Genomic DNA, 21,676 nt, shown 5'->3' on the forward strand with positions numbered 1-21,676 from the left:
GGTCAATCAGATTGCGAAGTATCGAGTCTTCTCTGTGGTAGACTTGAAGTCCGCTTACCACTAGCTCCCTATCCGGCCGGAAGGCCGCCAGTACACTGCCTTCGGGACAGATGGCCACCTCTTCCATTTCCTCCGGGTCACCTTTGGTGTCACCAACGGTCTTCCAATGAACAATGGACCAAATGGTGGACCAGTACGGGCTGCGGGCCACATTCCTGTACTTGGATAATGTCACCATCTGCGGTCATGACCTGCAAGACCATGACGCGAACCTAGACAAATTCGTCCGCACCGCCCGGCTCTTTAATTTAACCTACAATAAGGAGAAATGCATTTTCCGCACAACCCAGCTAGCCATCCTCGGCTATGTCGTGGAAAATGGTGTCCTAGGGCCCGGCCCCGACCGCATGCAGCTCCCCCTTCCCCACTGCCCCAAGGCCCTGAAATGATGCCTGGGGTTTTTCTCGTACTATGCCCAGTGGGTCCCCAACTATGCGGACAAGGCCCGCCCACTCATTAAGTCCCCCATTTTTCCCCTGACGGCTGAGGCCCGCTTGGCTTTCAACCGCATCAGAGCCAACATTGCCAAGGCCACGATGCACGCTGTGGATGAATCTCTTCCATTCCAGGTGGAGAGCGATGCGTCTGACTTTGCTCTGGCCGCTACCCTCAACCAGGCAGGAAGGCCTTTCGCCTTTTTTTCCCGAACCCTCCATGCCTCCGAGATTCAACACTCCTCCATCGAGAAGGAGGCACAAGCCATTGTGGAAGCTGTGTGACACTGGAGGCATTACCTGGCCGGCAGGAGATTCACTCCCCTCACAGACCAACGGTCAGTTGCCTTCATGTTTAATAACACACAGCGGGGCAAGATTAAGAACGACAAGATTTTGCAGTGGAGAATCGAGCTCTCCACCTATAACTACGACATCTTGTATCGCCCTGGGAAGTTCAATGAGCCCCCAGATGCCCTGTCCCGCAGTATATGCGCCAGCGCGCAAACAGACCGGTTACGGGTCATCCACAACGACCTCTGTCACCCGGGGGTCACACGGCTTCTTCACTTCGTCAAGGCCCTCAACCTGCCCTACTCCACTGAGGATGTCAGGGCTGTGACGAGCGATTGCCAAATCTGTGCAGTGCAAGCCGCACTTCTATCGGCGGATAAGGCGCACCTGGTGAAGGCCTCCCGCCCTTTTGAACACCTCAGCATGGACTTCAAAGGGCCACTCCCCTCCACTGACCGTAATGTATACTTTCTCAATGTTGTTGAGGAGTACTCTCGCTTCCCGTTTGCAATCTCTTGTCCTGATATGTCCTCTGCCATTGTCATCAAGGCCCTGCGCAGCATTTTCTCCCTGTTTGGTTCCCCCGCCTATATACATAGCGATCGGGGCCCCTCTTTTATGAGTGATGTGCTGCGTCAGAACCTGCTCAGTAAGGGCGTCGCCTCGAGCAGGACTACCAGCTACAACCCCCTGGGGAACGGGCAGGTGGAGTGAGAATGCTACGGTCTGGAAGGCCGTCCTTCTGGCCCTACGGTTTAGAAGTCTCCCAGTCTCCCGCTGGCAAGAGGTCCTCCCTGACGCGCTCCACTCCATCTGGTTGCTTCTGTGTACTGCTACAACAAGACCCCTCACAACCGTCTATTTGTCTTTCCCAGGACGTCGATCTCCGGGATCTCGCTCCCGGCCTGGTTAACGAAACCTGGGCCGGTCCTCCGACGGAAACGCGCAAGGAGCCATAAGGCCAATCCCCTGGTTGAGCGGGTTCAGCTTCTCCACGCGAACCCTCACTACGCGTATGTGGCACACTATGATGGACGACAGGACAGTCTCCCTCCGGGACCTGGCTCCCACGCCCATTATCACTGCACCCCTCCCAGCCACCTCCCCACCCACACCTTCACCAACATCTCCCACAGGGTCCTTTAGCCCTGCCTCTACGTTGTCACCCTATCCGGGACCCTGTTGTGCGGACGATGCGCTCCCGGAGCCAAAGGGCTCGACGCCAGCGTCCACCCCGCAGCCGGAGCTGAGGCGTTCGCAGCGAACAATTCATCCTCCTGTGAGATTGAACTTGTGAGACCGCTTCACCCCCACCGGACTTTTTTTCTTAACAGGGGTGGGGGGAGAGAATATGGTGAGCCACGTATGGCTACGTAAGGCTGTTGTATATATGTTCACTATTGTTCTACTGTTCTATTACTATCATTATCTCCACTGTTGTATATACTACTGTTATTGCTGATCTGTTGTTGGTTGTTGCTGTTGTACTGTTGGAATGTTGTTATTGGTGCTGCTGTTGGCTCCGCCCCTCTGAGGAGGTATAAAGCCTGGGATCTGGGGCAGTCTTGCAGTGCGGGAGAAGCTACAGGTTGGCACACTTTTAGTCTATTAAAGCATCAGGTCACCACTACTCAGCATCTCGACTGAATTGATGTCCATCACCTGCATCAAACAACTCGAGAATCAAACATGACGCTCGATGACGGAAAAGTAAAGCTGGGGATGAGAATGGCGAACAAATTCAGATGGCTTTAAGATTGAGCTGCCGAGTTGTTATTTATCGACCAATTTTCCCTGATGTGCCCATTATTCCCATCAAGGGATTGGAAAGGTGGCCACGTCTCCAAAATGCCCACCAATTCCAGCTTTTACAGAAATGTAATTATTTTGAGCCACACAGCAGGAAACATCCACACACCGAAATCAACAAACCTTGCAGGTTTATGCTGTCTTCGTTCTCCCAGTGTTTGCACCGTCTCCCCGTGTCTGCGTGGGTTTCCTCCGGGTGCTCTGGTTTCCTTCCACAGTCCAAAGATGTGCAGGTTAGGTGAATTGGCCATGATAAATTGCCCTTAGGGTCCAAATTGCCCTGAGTGTTGGTTGGGGTTACTGGATTATGGGGATAGGGTGGAGGTGTTGACCTTGGGTAGGGTGCTCTTTCCAAGAGCCGGTGCAGACTCGATGGGCCGAATGGCTTCCTTCTGCACTATAAATTCTATGTCTTGCCGTGTGTGAACATAGTAAAACTTACCCGCCAGAGGAGAGCACATGTTGGGAGGAACGGGGTGGTATGGTCAAGGAAGCCAACACTGCAACTGGATATTTATGCGACGAGCTGTTGTTGCTTCAACCAAAAACTAAAGGCACCAAAATACAAACCAAAAAAATCAAATGCAGTCAACGACTGACGGTCACCCTAACACGCAGCAAAGCCCCTGACAAACCCGCTTTCCACCGCTCACGCGCCAATTTCAGAGCCGAGCGCGTTTTCAGGTCCCCGCCGCCCGCAACAACAGCTTTGCGCGTGTGCTCTGGCGCGTGTCCATTGTCTCGTGGTCTTTATGTCGTTGGACGTCAAATGGTTCCTTTGTCGTTTTGCCTGTTAGAGAACGTGCTCTTTCGCGCGCGCTCCTTCCCTCGCGCGCCTGCACTCCTCCCCTCTACCCCACGGCCCCTGGTTCAGGCGGGCTGCACCGCGCGCTCTTGTGGGCGGTTGGTTGGTTGGTTGGACCGGGCTGAGAGACAACAGGCGAGCGCAGTCATGGCGTCGTGTTCTTCCGAGAAGGATATCGCCTGCGAGGTGCAAATGAGTCATGCGGCGGAAGTTGAGCTGGATGACAAGAGCGCCGGAGAAAGCAGCTCAATTCGACCCCTGACTTCCTCCCCTCGGCCGGTGAGAGCGGCCCAGCGGGAGATGAAGCGCAGGCCGGCAGAGTCCGAGGAGTTTGAAGAAGCGAATGTTCTGCCGCCGGTTTACGTGTCAACCGTCAAATTCACCCCGGAGAGCAGGATGAACCTGTACTGTGATCAGATTTTAGCTTCTTGCAAGGTATAAAGCAAAATTGGAGAGCGATAGGATTCAAACAACTAGCAGGAGTTAGATGAGTAGGATGGAGGTGATAGGTAAAAATCGGTGCGAGGCTGAAGGTAGGGGGAGGCCATGGAGGGACGATTGTAACTTTGCGGGGGTGCAGGGTTGGTTTCTCGGTTCTATCTGTTGTACACTTCCATGTCCACCCTCAAACTTTCAAAAACTGGCCATTAAAAAAAAAACACAGGCGCAACCTTGCAACAACTAAATAATACCAAGTAGTCCTGTCTCATGAAGCCCAGTTCTCATAATTTACATAGAACATAGAATTTACAGTGCAGAAGGAGGCCATTCGGCCCATCGAGACTGCACCGGCTCCTGGAAAGAGCACCCAACCCAAGGTTAACACCTCCGCCCTATCCCCATAACCCAGTAACCCCACCCAACACTAAGGGCAATTTTGGACACTAAGGGCAATTTATCATGGCCAATCCACCTAACCTGCACATCTTTGGACTGTGGGAGGAAACCGGAGCACCCGGAGGAAACCCACGCGCACACGGGGAGGATGTGCAGACTCTGCACAGACAGTGACCCAAGCCGGAATCGAACCTGGGACCCTGGAGCTGTGAAGCGATTGTGCTATCCACAATGCTACCGTGCTGCAATTTTCTCCAAAATTCTGTCACTTGTATGTGAAGTTGTGGCAAATTGAGTTGGGTTTAATTGTGGAAATATGAGCAAAGTGAATATGGAGTTACTGTAGTTGTAATATGGCACGGTGACACATCACACTATAGGGCTATAGCCCTTCCTTCCACTGTCTCAATTTTTACAGGATCGTTCCACAATTGTGCCAATTCTCCTGCAACCTGTTTTTTTGCTTCCCTGGATCTTGTCCCCTTTGTGCTTCCCTTCTTCCCCTTGTGCTCTGTTCACACTTTCCCTCCCTAACCAACCTGAAATGATGTTCTGGATGAAATTCAGACCAAGAATTCCACCTCAAAGCATATGCATGTGACAGTGTTATCTTCCTAAACAGCAGCTGCAGGCATGGGTGAGGGGAGAAGCAGGGAGCAACAGAATGAATAATACATTTAGTTAGCATGTAAACTTCATGCAAAGTGTGCACATTTGACACAGCTATGGTCAATACTCATGCAAGGCCTATTGGGATTTATATTGGGAGTGAATACTTGCAGATGCGCTTCTGCTCATCTGCTGTAACTTGAAGGGAAGAGCCATGGAACTCATGGAAACATTGAGTAAATATAATTTCTGGGGGTTTCTGCTGAAGTTACAGAGGATTAATGGGAGAACCCCCACAGAAATTCACCCCATTGTTTTTGGGTGGGGATCTTTTTAATCCAAAAGCCATGTCCAAATCAAAATTAATCCAAGGTTAAATGCTATCTTCCTGTAATTAACTGAATTATTAATTGAAAGTAGCATATGTTGAGTGTAATCATTCCTATTTGGAAAATTTAAAAGTCACCAATTACATAGAACGTGATTGCTGACTGCCCACCCATCGTGGTAAAACAAAACTGCAAATGCTGGAAAAACGAAATGAAGACCAAGTATGTTGAAAATACACATCAGTCAGCACCTGTAAAGAAAAGGCAAGGTGCCATAACCAATCTTTTGTAGCTGTTGACTCACTTGCCATGAATTTACAATATTTTTGTATTTCTTTTTTAAAATATACATTTTATTGAGGTATTTCTTTTTTTGTAAAATATTTTAATTTTCACATTTTCTTCAAAATTTACACCCCACCCCCAAGCAGTAAACGGTAACAACTACAAAGTCAATTCCCTTATCAACAACGACGATCCCATCCTCGCACCACCCCAAACAATGACCCCCCCCCCAACATCAAATAAAACAAACCCACCCACGGCAGGACAATCAAAGGAGAGAAAAAAACAGAAAAAGGAATCAGGAATCGCCTATGGTCACCGTTGACCTATAGAGGGCCCCCCCCCCCCCCACCCCCCAACATTCAATGCCATCCAATCTCCGAAAGAGTACCGTACATGACACCCACGCATTGCGAGCCCTCCCCGACTCCTCCCCTCCACTTCCTTTTACAAAACTCCTCCCCCCAACCTCTCTTCCTTCCCCCCAACTTTCCACCCTGGCTAGACTCATCGGGCCCTGTTCTGCCGGGCTCTGATGGCCGCAGCTCCTCCCCCCACCTCACTCCCGTTAACCGGCCAGCGTGGCGGCCCAAGCCCGGTTCTCTTTCCCTCTTGCCCGGTCCCAGGAAAACCAAGAACTCCCCTTTAGCACACAGACCCCACATACACACCCAAGCCCCAAAGAACTACCAGTGCAAGCGAAAGTCCCATCTCTTCCTTGGTCCAAGTATATACGACGTTAGCTCATTTAGCACATACACCAACCGCAGTAGAAACATACAGTTACATGAGGCTACATTGATACATGTCCACTTCTCAATTCAGCCACAGTCCTTCTGCCTTCGCAAACTCCTCCGCTGCTTCCGCCGTGCCGAAATAAAAGTTCTTGGATTTGTAGGACACCCTCAACTTAGCTGGGTATACTATGCCGCACTGCACCTTACTGATGTACAGTGCCTTCTTCACCCGGCTGAAGGCAGCCTGCCGTGTAGACCTGATATATGCGTATACCAGCTCCAGCCCACTGCGCCACCTGCTTCTGCTTTGCCAAGCACAGGACCTTCTCCTTCACGCTGTACCTACAAAAACACAAAGTTACTACTCTCGGCGGCTCACCCTTTGGCACAGGCCTCCACGACTGGTGAGCCCGATCCAGTTCATATTGGGAGGGGTCATCCCCTTCCCCCAGTAGCTTCGGCAACATCATTGCAATATACTTCCTCAGGAAACTAAGGAAATTTGGCATGTCCACATTGACTCTTACCAATTTGTACAGATGCACCATAGAAAGCATCCTATGTGGCTGCATCACAGCCTGGTATGGCAACTGCTCGGCCCAAGACCGTAAGAAACTACAGAGAGTTGTGAACACAGCCCAGTCCATCACGCTAAACCGCCTCGCATCCATTGACTGTCTATACTTCCGCTGTCTTGGGAAAGTGGGCCGCATAATCAAAGACCCCTCCCACCTGGGTTATTCTCTCTTCCAGCCTCTTCCATTGGGCAGGAGATACAAAAGTCTGAGAACATGCACTAACCAGTTCAAATGCAGCTTCTTCCCCACTGTTGCCAGACTCCTGAATGACCCTCTTATGGATGAACTGATCTCTTCACACATCTTCTCTACTGAGTAGTACTCTGTCTGCTTCACACGATGCCTGTGTCTGTGCATTTACATTGTGTACTTATGTATGTGCTATGTTTTTTCATGTATGGAACAATATCTGCACTGGGTGCTCCGGTTCCTCCCACAGTCCAAAGATGTGCGGGTGAGGTGGATTGGCCATGCTAAATTGCCCGTAGTGTCCTAATAAAAGTAAGGTTAAGGGGGGGGTTGTTGGGTTACGGGTATAGGGTGGATACGTGGGTTTGAGTAGGGTGATCATGGCTCGGCACAACATTGAGGGCCGAAGGGCCTGTTCTGTGCTGTACTGTTCTATGTTCTATGAACACTTTTCACTGTATCTCGGTGCATGTGACAATAAATCAAATCCAAATCCAAAATTCTTCTAAACACACAATAGATACAGGCCCAAACTTTTCTGATAGGATAACTTCCTCATTCCACAAATCAGTCCAGTGTATCTTCTTTGAACTGTTTCTATTGCAATTATGTTCTTAAATAAGGAGACCAAAACCATACCAAGTATCCTGGGGCCAGGCAGGGAACACATTCCCGCCAACACTGCCTGCCCTGCAGCTATTTGATGCTCAAATTAATGTTAAGGGTGGCACAGTGGTTAGTCCTGCTGTCTCACAGCTCTAGGGACCTGGGTTCAATTCTGGCCTTGGGTCACTCTGATGTTTACACTTTCTCACCGTCTCTTCATGGACTTCTTCCCACAGTCCAAATATGTGAAGGATAGGTGGATTAACCATGCTAAATTGCCCCTTGATGTCCAAAGGTTATATGGGGTTACGGGGATAGGGCAGAGGAATGGGCCTGGGAAGGGTTCTCTTTTGGAGGACCTGTGCAGACTTGATGGACTGAATGGCCTCCTTCTGCACTGTAGGAATTTTATGAATTGGCTGAAAGTGGGACTTCCTCCCCCACTTGGGAGGAAGTGAAGATTTCCTGCCTTAGAGAACTGCCAACCAATTAGTTTGGCTGGCACCTCTCTAGTCCCTGCAGCGACAGAAACTACAGTAGACAGAAGTGGAAGTTCAGGAATTCCACAGAGCTTAAGTCCCTGGAGTGCACGGAAAGATTTGTTTTCAGTTTGGGGAAGGGGGTGAGAGAGAGGTGGGTTAGGATGTGCACCAAGTTAGAAAGGGACTTGGATGGTGTCCCAACCCTCACCCCAATTCCTGCCCAAGCTTAAACCTGATCATCTTTTGGTCTCCCTGACAATCGTGAAATCTGCCAGCCCAGAAATTGAGGCTGGGTGGTTGAGAACCCAGTAGTCATTAATTGGGGCAAGGGATATCTGTCACATTAATTGCTGAGAGGTTGGAGCGAATGGGAACCCAGTGTGAAGCTCATTTGTGCTATTTCATGCTCTGTTCCACCTATAAACCTGCTATCTGGAGCTTGAAATTCAGGCCTAGATGTTATCTCACCAAATCCTTATGTGAATATAGCAAAACATCCTTACTTTTATATTCCATTCCCCTTGCAATAAATGGCAAAATTACATTTGCCTTCCTAATCACTTGCTATAGTTCCATGCTAACTCTTCGTGATTCATCTACTGGGATCCCTCTGTACAACTGAGTTCTGCAATCTACCCATTTAAATAATATGCTGCTTTTTTATTTTTCCTGCCAAAGTGGATAAATTCACATTATGTGCCATTTTCCAAATTGTTTCTCACTCACTTAACCTGCTCTTGTTGCTGTTGGCTGGGATGGTGTGTATCCCTTTGCAGACTCCTTGGGCTGGGTTCTCCATTTCTGAGACCAAGTGCTGACGTCGGCGCAGGATTCATGGAAATTCACGATGGCAAAACTAGCGCCACACCTGGACCGATTCAGCTATTGTTAAGGGGATAGCACCAGCGCCACGTGGAACACAATCAATTCCAATGAGAAACTGCTGGATTCGCCGGTTTCGCGATTGACACTCAAGAGGCTGACAAGCTGCAGCCATATATACACACTGCATTCCCCTTATACACCATTCCAGCCAACAAGATGGCAGCAAGAGAGCAGCTCCACGCTTCACTGACGCTGAGCTGGAGACCCTCCTGGACGCGGTGGAGGAAGGGAGGATGACCCTGGACCTGGGGTCGGGAAAGGAGGCTGCCAGCCGCCTTCATTTGTCGTGCCTGTGTGCAGCTGGACAGTGCCATGGGCAACATGGCCTGGACCGGTCAGCATTGCCGGACAAATCTGCACAACCTCCTCAGGGCAGCCAGGGTGAATAGGCAACACTGGTGCCCCTGGCACTTACCCGCGTCCCACACCTGTAACCTGACCACCCCAACCTGGGGGGGTGGCGGAACCCCCACCCTGCGCCACATGCCAGCACCCATAACAGCTGCCATGGCCGGGTGCCTTGGCCATTAAGGCCACCAGCTACCCACCCTATGGCCTGGATGCGTCTCCCGTCCTCCCCCCCCCCCCCCCACCCCCTCCAAGGAGATAATTGCCAGAGTGGAAGAAGACTGGAAGATGACCTGCGACCCCTGACCACGGCAGCGAAGAGGGCTCTGGATGTGGCCAGCAGCCCAGAAGAAAGGGAGGTTGCCGGGGTGGGGTTCGGCTGCGGGCGAGGAAATGAGATCCTGCTGATTTGCGGTTCCTCGTGACACGTGTCTCAACCCTCCCAACACCACCCCCACATCACCATCACTTTCACCCCGCGCCACCCTCACCCCTGCACCACCCCCTCACACCCATCCTGATCACCACTCCTGCAACCAGACTCTCACCACCCCAAGCACCCACACCCCCACACTTACCCCCACCACCCTCTGGTCCGAGGTTAATCATGCATCTTGTCTAGTGTCTTGCAGGTCCTGCTGGAGATTGGGAGGGGGGGGGGGTCCATCTGGTGTCCCCCACACCCAGCCAGTGCCACTCCTCCGCCCCCCCATCCTGTCCCTAACCGATCTGGTGGCAGCGGGCAGAACAAGACGGCACCCGAGCAGCAGCCGGGCCCATCCAGGACCCAGAAGACGGCTGGCAACAGGGACCCAGGCGTCCTCCACTCATGCTGTACCGTCTGGGTATCCACCAAAATGTAGCATTAGGGTCTGTAAGGCCAGAAAGTTAGACACCTGTTAAATTGGCACGGGTGCAGGGCACAGTTTAGTTATAGGAGCTTGGGCACCAACCTGTATATACGTTGTCACATTAAACACCTGTTCACACTGTTACAACCTGCGTCAGTGCTCTGTCAAATGGGTGTGAGGGTTGGTCTGGACTGGGCTGTTAGCGGCGGGGGGGGGGTCGACGTGGGTGGCCTGGGCTCCCCCCACACCTGTCCCCACCACTGTCACCCCAGGGATCCGATGGCACCATGTGACGTAATGACCAGATTGCAATCAGAGATCACCCAGGTGGACTGTGCAAAGTGCTCCTGTGGGCAGAAGTCAGACATTGTCAAATGATGCGGGAGCACGAGAACTCATCGCTGAGCGGGTTGTCATCATCCTCGATCCCATGTGTTACCGCCAGACCCGGTGTTACTGCCAACCCAGGGCCCGCACCTTCTAGTGCTGCAGGTACATATTACGGAGGGGGTGCAGGCGCGGAGTGGGGGGTTGGCCAGGAAGGGAGGGGTTGCGGGTCTGGGATAAGTTTTCCGTGTACCCCTGGCCAGTGTCGTTTCCACCCTCTCAGAGCGTCCAGTGCATGTTGGCCCTGGAGCACATGTTGTGCGGCCTCCTGTACCTGCCTGGGCCTCGTGTCCTGCCCAACCTCGCCCTCCCCCACATTCTGATCATCAGATGAGGCCTGGTGTTGATCTTCTCCAGCACAGCGCCCCTCTGCTGCTTCATGTTGTGGAGGACTGAAGTGGGCGATCCTCTCAGCATCATACTGGAGGGCCCCTCCAGAGCAGTCCAAGCACCTGAACCGCATATTCAGGAGGCCGAAGCACCACTTGATCACGCCCCTGGTCGCTGTATGGGTGTGAGTGTAGCGGGTGTTGGCGTTTGTGGCCTCAGGAGCGGCGTCACATACCACGACTGCAGTGGATAACGCCTGTCGGCCAGAAGCCAGCCTCCCAGCCGGGGAGACATTTCAAACATGTCAGGAATTGCTGAGTGAGCCAGGATGAAGGCATCGTGCACACTGCCTAGGTATCGACGCAGACGAGCATGATGCGCAGCTGACGGTGACATATCAGCTGCATGTTCATCGAGTGGAACACCTTTCGGTTGGTGTAGAGCAGCCTGTCATCTGCAAGTGCTCTTAGGGAGACATATATCCCATCGATCACCCCCTGGATCTGGGGCATGACGGTGAACCCTGATGCCTGTGCATTCTGGTGAGCTCGACCCACATTGAAGTGGATGCATTGAGCCCCCTGGGCCTATAGGGTGTCCGTGATGGCACTGATGCACTTGTGCACCAAACTCTGTGAGATCCTGACAGGTCCCCAGTCAGCGCTTGGAGGATCACTTGCCGTATAAGTTCAGGGTGACCGTCACTTTGACGGCCATCGGGAGTGGGTGTCCAATCCCATGCCCCTGCGATGCCAGTGTGTAATGATCTGGCATGTGTGTTGCACTGTCTTCTTGCTCAGCTGGTGTCTCTGACAGCAGGCGTGATCCAGCAGATCCCGAATGACAGGCGCTGCCAGTATACGCAAGGCCACTTGTGGTGCCTCCTTGGCACCTCCTCCTCCTGTTGGGTGGCTGGCTCTCCATCCTGGGCGCTGTCTCATTCATGTTCCTCTGGGGCAGGCTCCGCTGCTGCACTCTCTGTTGCTGCAGCTTCCTCCTTGGGCAGCTCGTACAGCCGCAGGGCATCCCCCAGGGCTGCAGCGACTAGCAGGAAGGCCACCATTGCTGGTTGAATTCCAATATCCATTGTCTGCAGGAGGTTAAAGGCCGATATGACAGTGTGATGCATACATCATGCCCAACCTGGTCCAGTGGACTACATGGTGGCCCCGGTTGGCATTGTGGGCTTCGACCCTGCATGTTACCCCCCCCCCCCCCCCCCCTTTCCTGCACCCCAGGCCCCATCGATGCCCGGCACCGTTTGGCCCTGGCGCCTGTCCCTGCTGGAGGGTGGGCGCATATAAGGCAGGTGTCACTCAGCAGAACCAGGGCCCAAAGTGGTTGGTCAGTGGGGTGTACAGCAAGATGGCTGTCTTGCATGCCGCAGCATTGGTGGTCCGTGGCTGGACACCCCCCCCCCCCCCCCCCCCCCCCCCCCCCCCCGACGTTCCATGGGGGGGATCCCACACGATCCTCCCGTCCTGGCAGGGTACCCTCCCGCCCGGCCAGTGTCCGGCATGGCAGTCGGCGGTCGTGCCTCTCTGTGTCCTCTCTCCCTCAACAGCCACAACGCCAATTTCACGATTTTTGAAAGCACAAATGAACTGCAACGCTGGGAACTCGGCCCATCTGAGGCAGATAATCGCGGAGGCCCTGGAGAATACCGGGTCAGGCCCGCTAAGGATCTGCAAACGGTTTTTATTGTACATATGTTCTGGAATCCATTGACGCCTCTGTCAAGGTGATGGAGCATTGCGATTTGGCATCAAATCGGCAGCCGCTGCGATATTAGTGTCGGAACCTATTGTCCACCCAATTGCGTTTCCCGATTCCAGCGTTAGCCAACTAAAAATCCCGCCTGTCATGACCTCTTCACAACTTACTTTCCTACATATCTTTTGTCATTGTCAAATTTAGCAACCATATATTCAACCCTGTCATCAATATCATTGTAAATAATTGAGGACCCAGACTGATCCTTGTGATCTTCCATGTTTACCTTTCATTATATTTTTAAAATAAACATGTAGAACTTTTCTGCAGAACTCTCCAAACTTGTGAAAGAATGTTCTTATGAGTTGAAATCATAAATGGAAGCATACATTGTGAGCAACACTCCTCTTTAACACTGTCACTAAAACTGAAATTGTGCAAATTAAGAAAGAACCAAATTTGGTTACGTGTCTGTTGTATTAGCTAGTTGCAGCTAGGCTCTACTAAGGTTATTACAAATGGCCTGAGCAGTCCTTAAGTTAAAGAGGAGAAATTGGCCAGAGATTCCTCTTCTGGGTTACTCTCCATGACCTATACTGGAACTATATGATTGTGGATATCAGGTGAGACAGGAGTGTGAGACAGGAGTGAACTCAATTGTGATGCTGCTATGGCTGAGTAATCACACTTAATAATTCACACTATGACAAGGCTCGTAGGAGGTCTTGTGGCACAGTTTTGTAGTTAGCGTTCCTGCCTCTGAGCCAGAGGTTTTGGGTTTGAGCCCCACCGAGGATTCAATGGCCATAGAAGTTGGGTTCATTTGTGGCGAACAGGTTGAGAATCCTTTCGACGTATGCCAATGGCAGGTGCTCAGTGTGAGAGAGATTCCTGGTCGGCCATGCTTGCTGTGGAGTGGTGTCCCTCAAGCTCGTGACCTGTTTCAGGAAAAACCTTGCTGTGGGAACAAAGAAAGTTGCCTTGTGCACCACAAACGAAAAGAATCAACAATAACAAGACTCACATATGAATAATGGTCACTTGGGCAGAGTTCAAGGGTCTCAATATATAAAATCAATGTAATTAGAGTGAAAGGGAAAATATTGGCAAGTTATTGCTTTTCCTATTCCTCAGGACTGCCTTTTTTGTAAATATAGCTTCTTCAAGGTCTACAATGTATGAGATAAATCGGAAGAAGTGAAGGTGTACTTGAGATGGGGATAGATGCAAATTGTCTCGAGGTAAATGAGCGCTGAAAGTTATAAAAAGAAATTGGCAGTTTGTGCATTCCTTTTATTAAAGCTAAAATCTGAATTCTATTGCATACATTTGGTCACCAGGTGGAGAGAAATCCAAAAATGTACTTTGATTTCTGCTGTTACAGCAGATGTCTACATTTCAAGTTGTCTTGAAAGAAATATCACTAGGAGATTTTTATGGTATATAAACAAAATTTCATCGAATCATTAAATTACATTTTAAAAGGAAGCATTTTGGAATACTGTGGCACCAGCTGCCTGATTTCCTGCTCTTGTCCCTATATCCTTAGGGCAGTATGGTGGCATGGCGCAGTGGCCGGCACTGCTGCCTCACGGCACCAAGGACACAGGTTCAATTCTGGCCTGGGTCACTGTCCATTTGGATTTTGCACATTTTCCCTGTGTCTGATTGGGTCTCACCCCCCAATCCAAAAAGATGTGCAGCGTAGGTGAATTGGTCACGTTAAATTGCCCCTTAATTGGAAATAGGAATTGGGGGCGAGATTCTCCGCACTCCCGACGGTGCGGAGAATAGCGTGGCTCGTAAAATTTTACGGCCACGCTGTTCCGACGCCCTCCCGCTAATCTTCCCCCCCCACGCCCAACTCCCGACACGAATCACTGCCGCCGTTTTTTTACGGCCGGCAGCGATTCACAGCTGATAGATGGGCCGAGTTCCCAGCCCTTTACGGCTATTTTTACGAACGGCAAACACACCTGGTCTGGCCGTTCGTAAAAACGGCCGTAAACACTCGCATTTTATAACCATGGCACCGATTGGCATGGCAGTACCACGGCCGTGCCAAGGGTGCCATGGGCCCGCGATCCGGCAGGTCCTTGAAGGACATGCGGCGAGACCGCTGGCGCCTTGGCACCACTATCACAACTGCCCCCTCCTCATCCTGCTCCTCATCCACATTGGTATCCTCATTCTGTGCCTCGCCCTCGTTGTTGCCGTCCTCGTCCTTTGCACCCGTCGGGGGGGCGGCACTGCAGCCTGAGCGGGTGCCACCTGGCCCTCTGCAGCCTGTCCCTCTGCTGCAGCCCGTCCCTCTGCTGCAGCCGCCGCTGCCACAGGGCTGCATGCAGGGCAGCGGCTCCTGCCATGGCAGCCAGCATTGCTGGCTGGTACCCAAATATGATCTGCAGGGCGTGGGGGGGTATACAACATGTTTGATGATGGCGCATGGTCCCCTCTCCAGCCAAGTGCCATGGGCTACATGTCTGCCCCGGTTGGCTGATTGCGCTACAGCCACGAATGCACCCAGACCCCTGCCCTCACCCTCCATGATCCGACCACTATTGCCCGTCCCTCCTGCTAGCGCCACCATTGGATGGCACTGCCCTCATGGGGGGCTGCCAAGGGTGCGGCCTTGGACCTACCCGCCAGTGGGTGCCGCCGGATGGGAGGGCTGCCCCCTGGTGGTCCGGCACCCATGTGCACGTCCGGCAGGCTTGCGCTCAGCTGGCGCTCGGGGTTGGTGCGTATCAGCCTGGCTGCTGTAATGGCGGCCGTGGCTTTGGCGCCGCCCTGTTCCAGGACGGCAGCCCTGTCGTCCCCACGCCCCCCTCCCCCCTCCTGAACATGGAGGCCCTCGCATCCAGCCACGGCCGTGCCCGTCCCGACAGATGTCGGTCCCCCCACACGCCGGCCCCTCACCTGCTCCCGCATCGTCAGCCAGCACGACTGGCCGATGATTTTTATTAGCAAGTTAGAATGGCGCCCACGCTGTCAGGACTTCAGCCCATCTGGGCTGCCGATTCTCCGGGCAGCGCGGCGCCGATCACGATCACACCGTTTTCGCCGGTTGTGAGAATCGCAAAATTGTGTCGCACGAAAAACCGTCGCGGTTGCCGATTCTCCGAACCAGCTCGGCCTGAGAGGATCCCGCCCATTGTTCTATAATTTCTACTTTCGTCTACACATTCTGCCTACAGACGATTCTGCAGCTGGCACCTGCCACTTGGTTTCATAGTATGGTGTATGTTATAACCCTGCAGGCGGCCCAGGGATCTGCAACATCGGAGTCCTTGTAGCCTCACCTGAGTATGATCTACCCAGATGAGGGGGCGGAGCTACCCACTTAAACCAGAGATTGCTGGAACATAAATACGGGGAGTAGGAGGTGTAAATATATAAGGTAATAAATCTAACTGCAGTCATTGCTTCTGAGTGGTTGCTTGCCTGAGACTTTACACTGGTACGAGGGTAAAGTGGAGCTGCAGGAGATGCCATTTCTTTCAGATCAGGCCCACCTTGATTAGGCCTCAGGAAGTCTATTTATGCAGTGAGGATGGCACTTATCGGTAAGTTAGAGGCGTTCGACGCCGAAACTGAGGATTGGACCCAAAACATTGAGCAAAATCACTATTCTTTGGACTGATCAACATTGTCGGTGTTCGCAGACAGGTGGTGAACCTCCAAGTGGTCTGCGGCGCAGAGACCTACAACATCATCAAACGTTTGACTTTTCCAGACTCATTTGACACCTGCCATTTTGCAGATTTAGTTATGCTGGTAGACAAAGGGCAGCATGGTGGCGCAGTGGGTTAGCCCTGTTGCCTCACGGCGCCGAGGTCTCAGGTTCAATCCTGGCTCTGGGTCACTGTCTGTGTGGAGTTTGCACATTCTCCCCGTGTTTGCGTGGGTTTCGCCCCCACAACCCAAAGATGTGCAAGGTAGGTGGATTGAACATGCTAAAAATGCCCCTTAATTAGAAAAAAATGAATTGGATACTCTAAATTTATTTATTTTTTTTAAATGCTGGTAGACAACCATTTTGACCCAAAACGACCTGTCATTGTCCGTCGTTTTCATTTCCATACGGCTACCTAGAACCAGGGAGAATCTAACTGAATTTCTGGACCATTTATGTAAACTCGTTGAGTTCTGCGAGTTCGACCCAAAATTATCTGAGGTGCTCAGAGACCGCCTGGTCTGTGGCATCTGGAATATGGCAGCTGAAGAACGCTTATTGGGAGAAACACATCTTGACCTGAAGAAAGCAACCAAAGTAGCTCTGTCCCGGGAGAGTAGTGAAACTGGTGTCCAGGAGCTTTGGGGAATGGCTGCCCTAAACCTAGGATGCTCAGCAGAACGCAGAGTGCTCCTCTCCAGTGCTGTAGTTCCAGACTCTTGTCATTGGAAATGCAGTCCAGGAGACCAGGACCAAAGGCAACACTTTACCAGCGATAGACGCCGCACCTCCCCCACACCGGAGACTTCAGACATATGGGACAGACACATCGGTACCAGGAGAAGCCAGTGAAATGGATGCCCATGAAGAAGCTCGCCTCCATTACCCCGATGACCATCCCAGAAGGCGGACACATTTCGAAGATGACCAGCCGCAGGGGGCCCACCACTTTACTGTGTCTCAGCGCCACAGGTGGTGCCCAGCCAAGTGAAGGTCCGGATCAACGGTTTCCCAATTCAAATCGAGCTCGGTACCGGAGCTGCGGGTTTAGTGGTCATCCGCCGCACTTACAGCCAAATCCACTCGGGTATATGTGTTTTGGCATTGTAAGACACCGACATACACGGGGGCACCATTGCTCAGCTGGTGACATTTATGGGGCACCATTGAAGATCGCGGGCACTTCGGAAGTCCCCATGGAATACTGGGCACAGTCAGCAAACCTACCATTGGTGGTAGTGAAAGGCCCGGGTCCAAATTTGCTGGGGCCTGATTGCTGAAACGCCTCCGGCTGGACTGGCAGCAAGTGTGCCATATGCACCCTGACGGGACGGATGCGCATTGGCACGCAACCTGGGGTTTTCCAAGAAGGACTTGGCATCATCGGGGGGGGGGGCCTCCGCCAAGATGTCACTGGACCAAGAGACCCAGTCACGGTATTTTCCTTTATGCACTAAAACCAAAGGTCAATGCAGAAGCCGTTGGGAATCATCCGCCTGGGACCTGACTCATTTGTGATTTCTCAGATGATTGAGTAACCTGCTAACAGTTCACATAGTATTACAAAAGGTTAAATTTAATATACGGCAGCGAACTCCTGAAAAATACTGTTTTGTTTCAAAGATCAAGTAGTGTGTCAGTTTTGATTGAATTACAGGACATATTTGTCATCTGCCTTGTCATTTCTGTGGACTAAAACTTAAAATATTACATTTTTTATTTCTACAAAGGCAGAAGAAGCAGATGAAGCAATGAGCAAGTATCTCACTGAAAAGCTCCGTGCAAGAAGTACATGGTTAGGAGTATGGAAAACAAATCCTGAGCTGTTCTTTGTTAAGTATGATGAAGGATCTATACCTTATGTTGGTGTTTTGGTTGAGGTAGGTTACATTTCCAAACTGACAATTTTTGTTCACTACTGTTTTACCTAATTGATCATACCTCTCCAGGCAAGGCATGTGAACCCGCTTAATGAATCATTGGTCACTTGATGGGGCAACTAAGCAGAGCCATATTCTGTTATCAACCAATACCCAAGCATGCACACTTTATGATTACTGAATAATGGTAGTGAGCAGGGGTCCCCAGCAGTATCCTTTAGGTCCTAGCCAATTGGTATACACTTACCACTGAATTGACTGACTTTTTAACATTGACAAAAGTTTAAATCAGGGATCGTCCTTGGTCAATATGTCTTGGTATTGGGGCAATCATCTTTAAGAACTGATTCAGTATCAATAATATTTGATTGACGGAGGCAATGCAGGGAGAGAGAAAGTTGGAATTTTATTTTTCTTCTTGGTTGGGGTGTGAGCATCACTGATAAGGTCAGCATATATTGCCCACCTCTAGTTGCCCTTGAAAAGATAATGGTGAACTGCTATCTTGAATTGCTGCAGTCATTCTGCTGTACGTATACCCACATTGCTGTTAGGAAGCAAGTTTTTGACTCAGCAATAGTAAAGGAATGGTGATATAGTTCCAAATTAGCATGATGTGTGGCTTGAAGGAGAACTTGCAGGTGGTGGGGCTCCCATCCATCTGTTACACATGTCCTTCTTGGTGGCAGAGGCCATGGGTTTGGAGTGTGTCATCAAAGATGACTTGGCGAGTTGTTACAGTGAAGCTTCTATATTGTACACATAGCTATCACTGTGCCAGTGGTGGAGCAGAAGAGGCCACAACTCAGGATGGGGAGGGGGAGAGGCCACAACTCAGATGTCGTGGAGGAGGCGAGTCCACAGCCAGGGAGTTGTGTAGGGGGAGAATCTGCGCAGACCAGGATGATCAGGGACTGGGAGATTCAGAAAGCAAGATTAGCAGCGAACACAAGAAGTAGGAAGCGGCATTTTTATTTTATTTTTTAAACTTTTTTGATTTTAAGTTATTTAATTTACCAATGTAGGAATTTAACAATGTAAAATATTTCAGTTTAAAGCTTATAATGTTTTAATATTTGTTTTCCTCTGATAGGAAAGGTCTTAAAGGACCTAACTACAGTTTTAACATTGATTCCTGTAGGAACAAATCTTGCACTTAAAATGATGCTTTTCAGGAATGCAACCACAACTTTAAGGGAGAACTTAATGTACACCTACATCAGGTAGTTTGGTGGGGTTGAGGTGGTTTTTTGCTCCTGTTAGTTTTCCCATTACCCGCTGTAGGTGCAGTTTTGCAGATAAGTCTTTTGGACTCAGCCAGCTCAGTCAGCAGTGATGCTACTGAGTCACATTTGGTTTTCGACACTGAAGTGCTCCATCCAGAGTACTATCTGTCGGTTTATGCCCTTGCTACTCTAATTGGTCCTTCGAAGTGTTGTTCAACAAGGAGAAGCACTGATTCATCATCTGAGGGAAGGTGACAGGTGGTAATCACAGGAGGTTTCCTTGTTCGACCTGATGCCATGGAACTTCATGAGGTCCAAAGGACTCCCAGTCCCACTCTCTCATGATCATCTACTACTGTGCCGCTACCTCGGGACAGGACAAATCCAAGGATGGTGGTCTTAGAGTCTGGGACATTGGCTGTAAGGTATGTTTTTTGTTGAAAATGCCTATGTCAGGCTGTTGCTTGGCTGTGTGAGGCAGCTCTCCCAATTTCCCCCCAGATTTTAGTGAAGAGGGCTTCACAGAGTCGATCGGCTGGGTGTGCCTTTGTCCTTTCCATTTTTTTTTTAACAAATGTTTTTATTGGGTTTTTGAACAAAGTATATTGGCTGGTCTGAGACCCCGAAGGCCGCCACTTTCGGGCATGGCTCCACCCTCACCCCCACCACCGTGGACATTGCCTCGTAGAAGGCTGTCCAGTACCCAGCAAGTCTGGGCAAGACCAGAACATGTGGGCGTGGTTGGCCGGGCCTCCTTGGCACCGTTCGCATCTATCCTCCAGCTCCAGGAAGAACCTACTCATACGGGTTCTTGTTAAGTGGGCTCTCTGTACCACTTTTAGTCGCGTCAGGCTGAGCCTTGCGGATGTGGAGGTGGAGTTGACCCTATGCAGTGCTTCGCTCCAGAGTCCTCACCCTATTTCAAACCCCAGGTCTTCCTCCCATTTCTTTCTTGTTGCGTCCAGTATGGTGTCGGCCCTTTCTACCAGTCGGTCATACATGTCGCTACAGTTCCCTTTATCTAGGATGCTTGCGTCCAGTAACTCTTCCAGTAATGTCTGTCATGGCAGTTGTGGGTATGTCCTTGTCTCCTTTTATAGGAAGTATTTGAGTTGCAGGTACCTTAGCTCGTTCCCCCGGCTAGCTGGCATTTCTCTGTCAGTTCGTCCAGTGTTGCGATCCTGCCGTCAGTGTATAGGTCCCTGTCTGTCAGTGTCCCTCCGTCCTGTCCTCACTTTTTTTTTTAAATAATTTTTATTGAGAAATTTTGATTTTATACAACAATAACGCACCTTAGTAAAATACCGAAAATAACAATAATATTAACAATCATATACATTCGCCCCATCCCCATGAACAACCCAGCATTTTAACAACAACGCAAATTAACACACTATAAAGTTACAGAATAAACACTACAATAATGCACCCCCCCCCCCCCCCCACCGGGTTGCTGCTGCTATTGACCCAGTTACCTATCTCTGAGCCAGGAAGTCCAGAAAAGGCTGCCATCGTTTATAGAACCCTTGTATTGATCCTCTCAGGGCAAATTTGACCTTTTCCAATTTTATAAATCCCGCCATGTCACTGATCCAGGTCTCCACGCTTGGGGGCCTTGCATCCTTCCATTGTAACAGAATCCTTCGACGGGCTACTAGGGACGCAAAGGCCAGGACACCGGCCTCTTTCGCCTCCTGCACTCCCGGCTCCACCCCAAAAATCGCGAGTCCCCACCCTGGTTTGACCCTGGATCCAACCACCCTCGACACCGTCCCCGCCACCCCCTTCCAGAATTCTTCCAGTGCTGGGCATGCCCAGAACATATGGGCGTGGTTCGCAGGCTGTCCTCACTTTTTAAAGGTGGCATAAGTCAGCGCTGGTGTGAACCTATGGTTGTTGCAGATGGGAGCTTCGGCCGACATTTTGGTCAGGCCAAATTGCTGCGTAGTTGGTTCCAGGACTGGAGGGTGGCTGTCAGCACTGGGCTGCTGGAGTGTTTTTTGGGTGGGGATGGGAGTGCCGCCGTGGCGAGGGCCTGGAGGGAGGTCCCCATGCAAGAGGCCTCTTCTGAATGCACCCACTCGGCTTCTGGCTCCTTGATCCATCGCCTTATTCGCTCGGCCGTCGCCTCCCAGTGATAGAATTGTAGGTTCGAACGCTATGATTAGTTTGCCTACAACTTTGAAAAAGGCCTTGGGGATGTAGATCGGGATGGATCTAAGTAGGAAGAGGTACCTGGGCAGTACGTTCATTTTGATCGTCTGCACTCTCCCCGCGAGGTAGAGTGAGAGTGTGTTCCATCTTTGTAGGTCCTTTTTTACTTCCT

General features: G+C 50.9%; 1 protein-coding gene across 1 annotated transcript in view; it reads left to right on the forward strand.

The window, feature by feature from the left end:
- The first annotated feature begins 3,398 nt into the window (after positions 1-3,398).
- LOC119964719 (testicular spindle-associated protein SHCBP1L-like) overlaps positions 3,399-21,676 on the forward strand; it is a 222,588-nt gene continuing 204,310 nt past the window's right edge. Inside the window, 2 exon segments of the mRNA XM_038794613.1 lie at positions 3,399-3,837; positions 17,975-18,124. Of these exon segments, the coding sequence (XP_038650541.1) occupies positions 3,550-3,837; positions 17,975-18,124 (438 nt within the window). The 5' untranslated portion in view covers positions 3,399-3,549.

Source organism: Scyliorhinus canicula, chromosome 4, assembly GCF_902713615.1.
Source record: "Scyliorhinus canicula chromosome 4, sScyCan1.1, whole genome shotgun sequence".
Taxonomy (NCBI): Eukaryota; Metazoa; Chordata; class Chondrichthyes; order Carcharhiniformes; family Scyliorhinidae; genus Scyliorhinus; species Scyliorhinus canicula.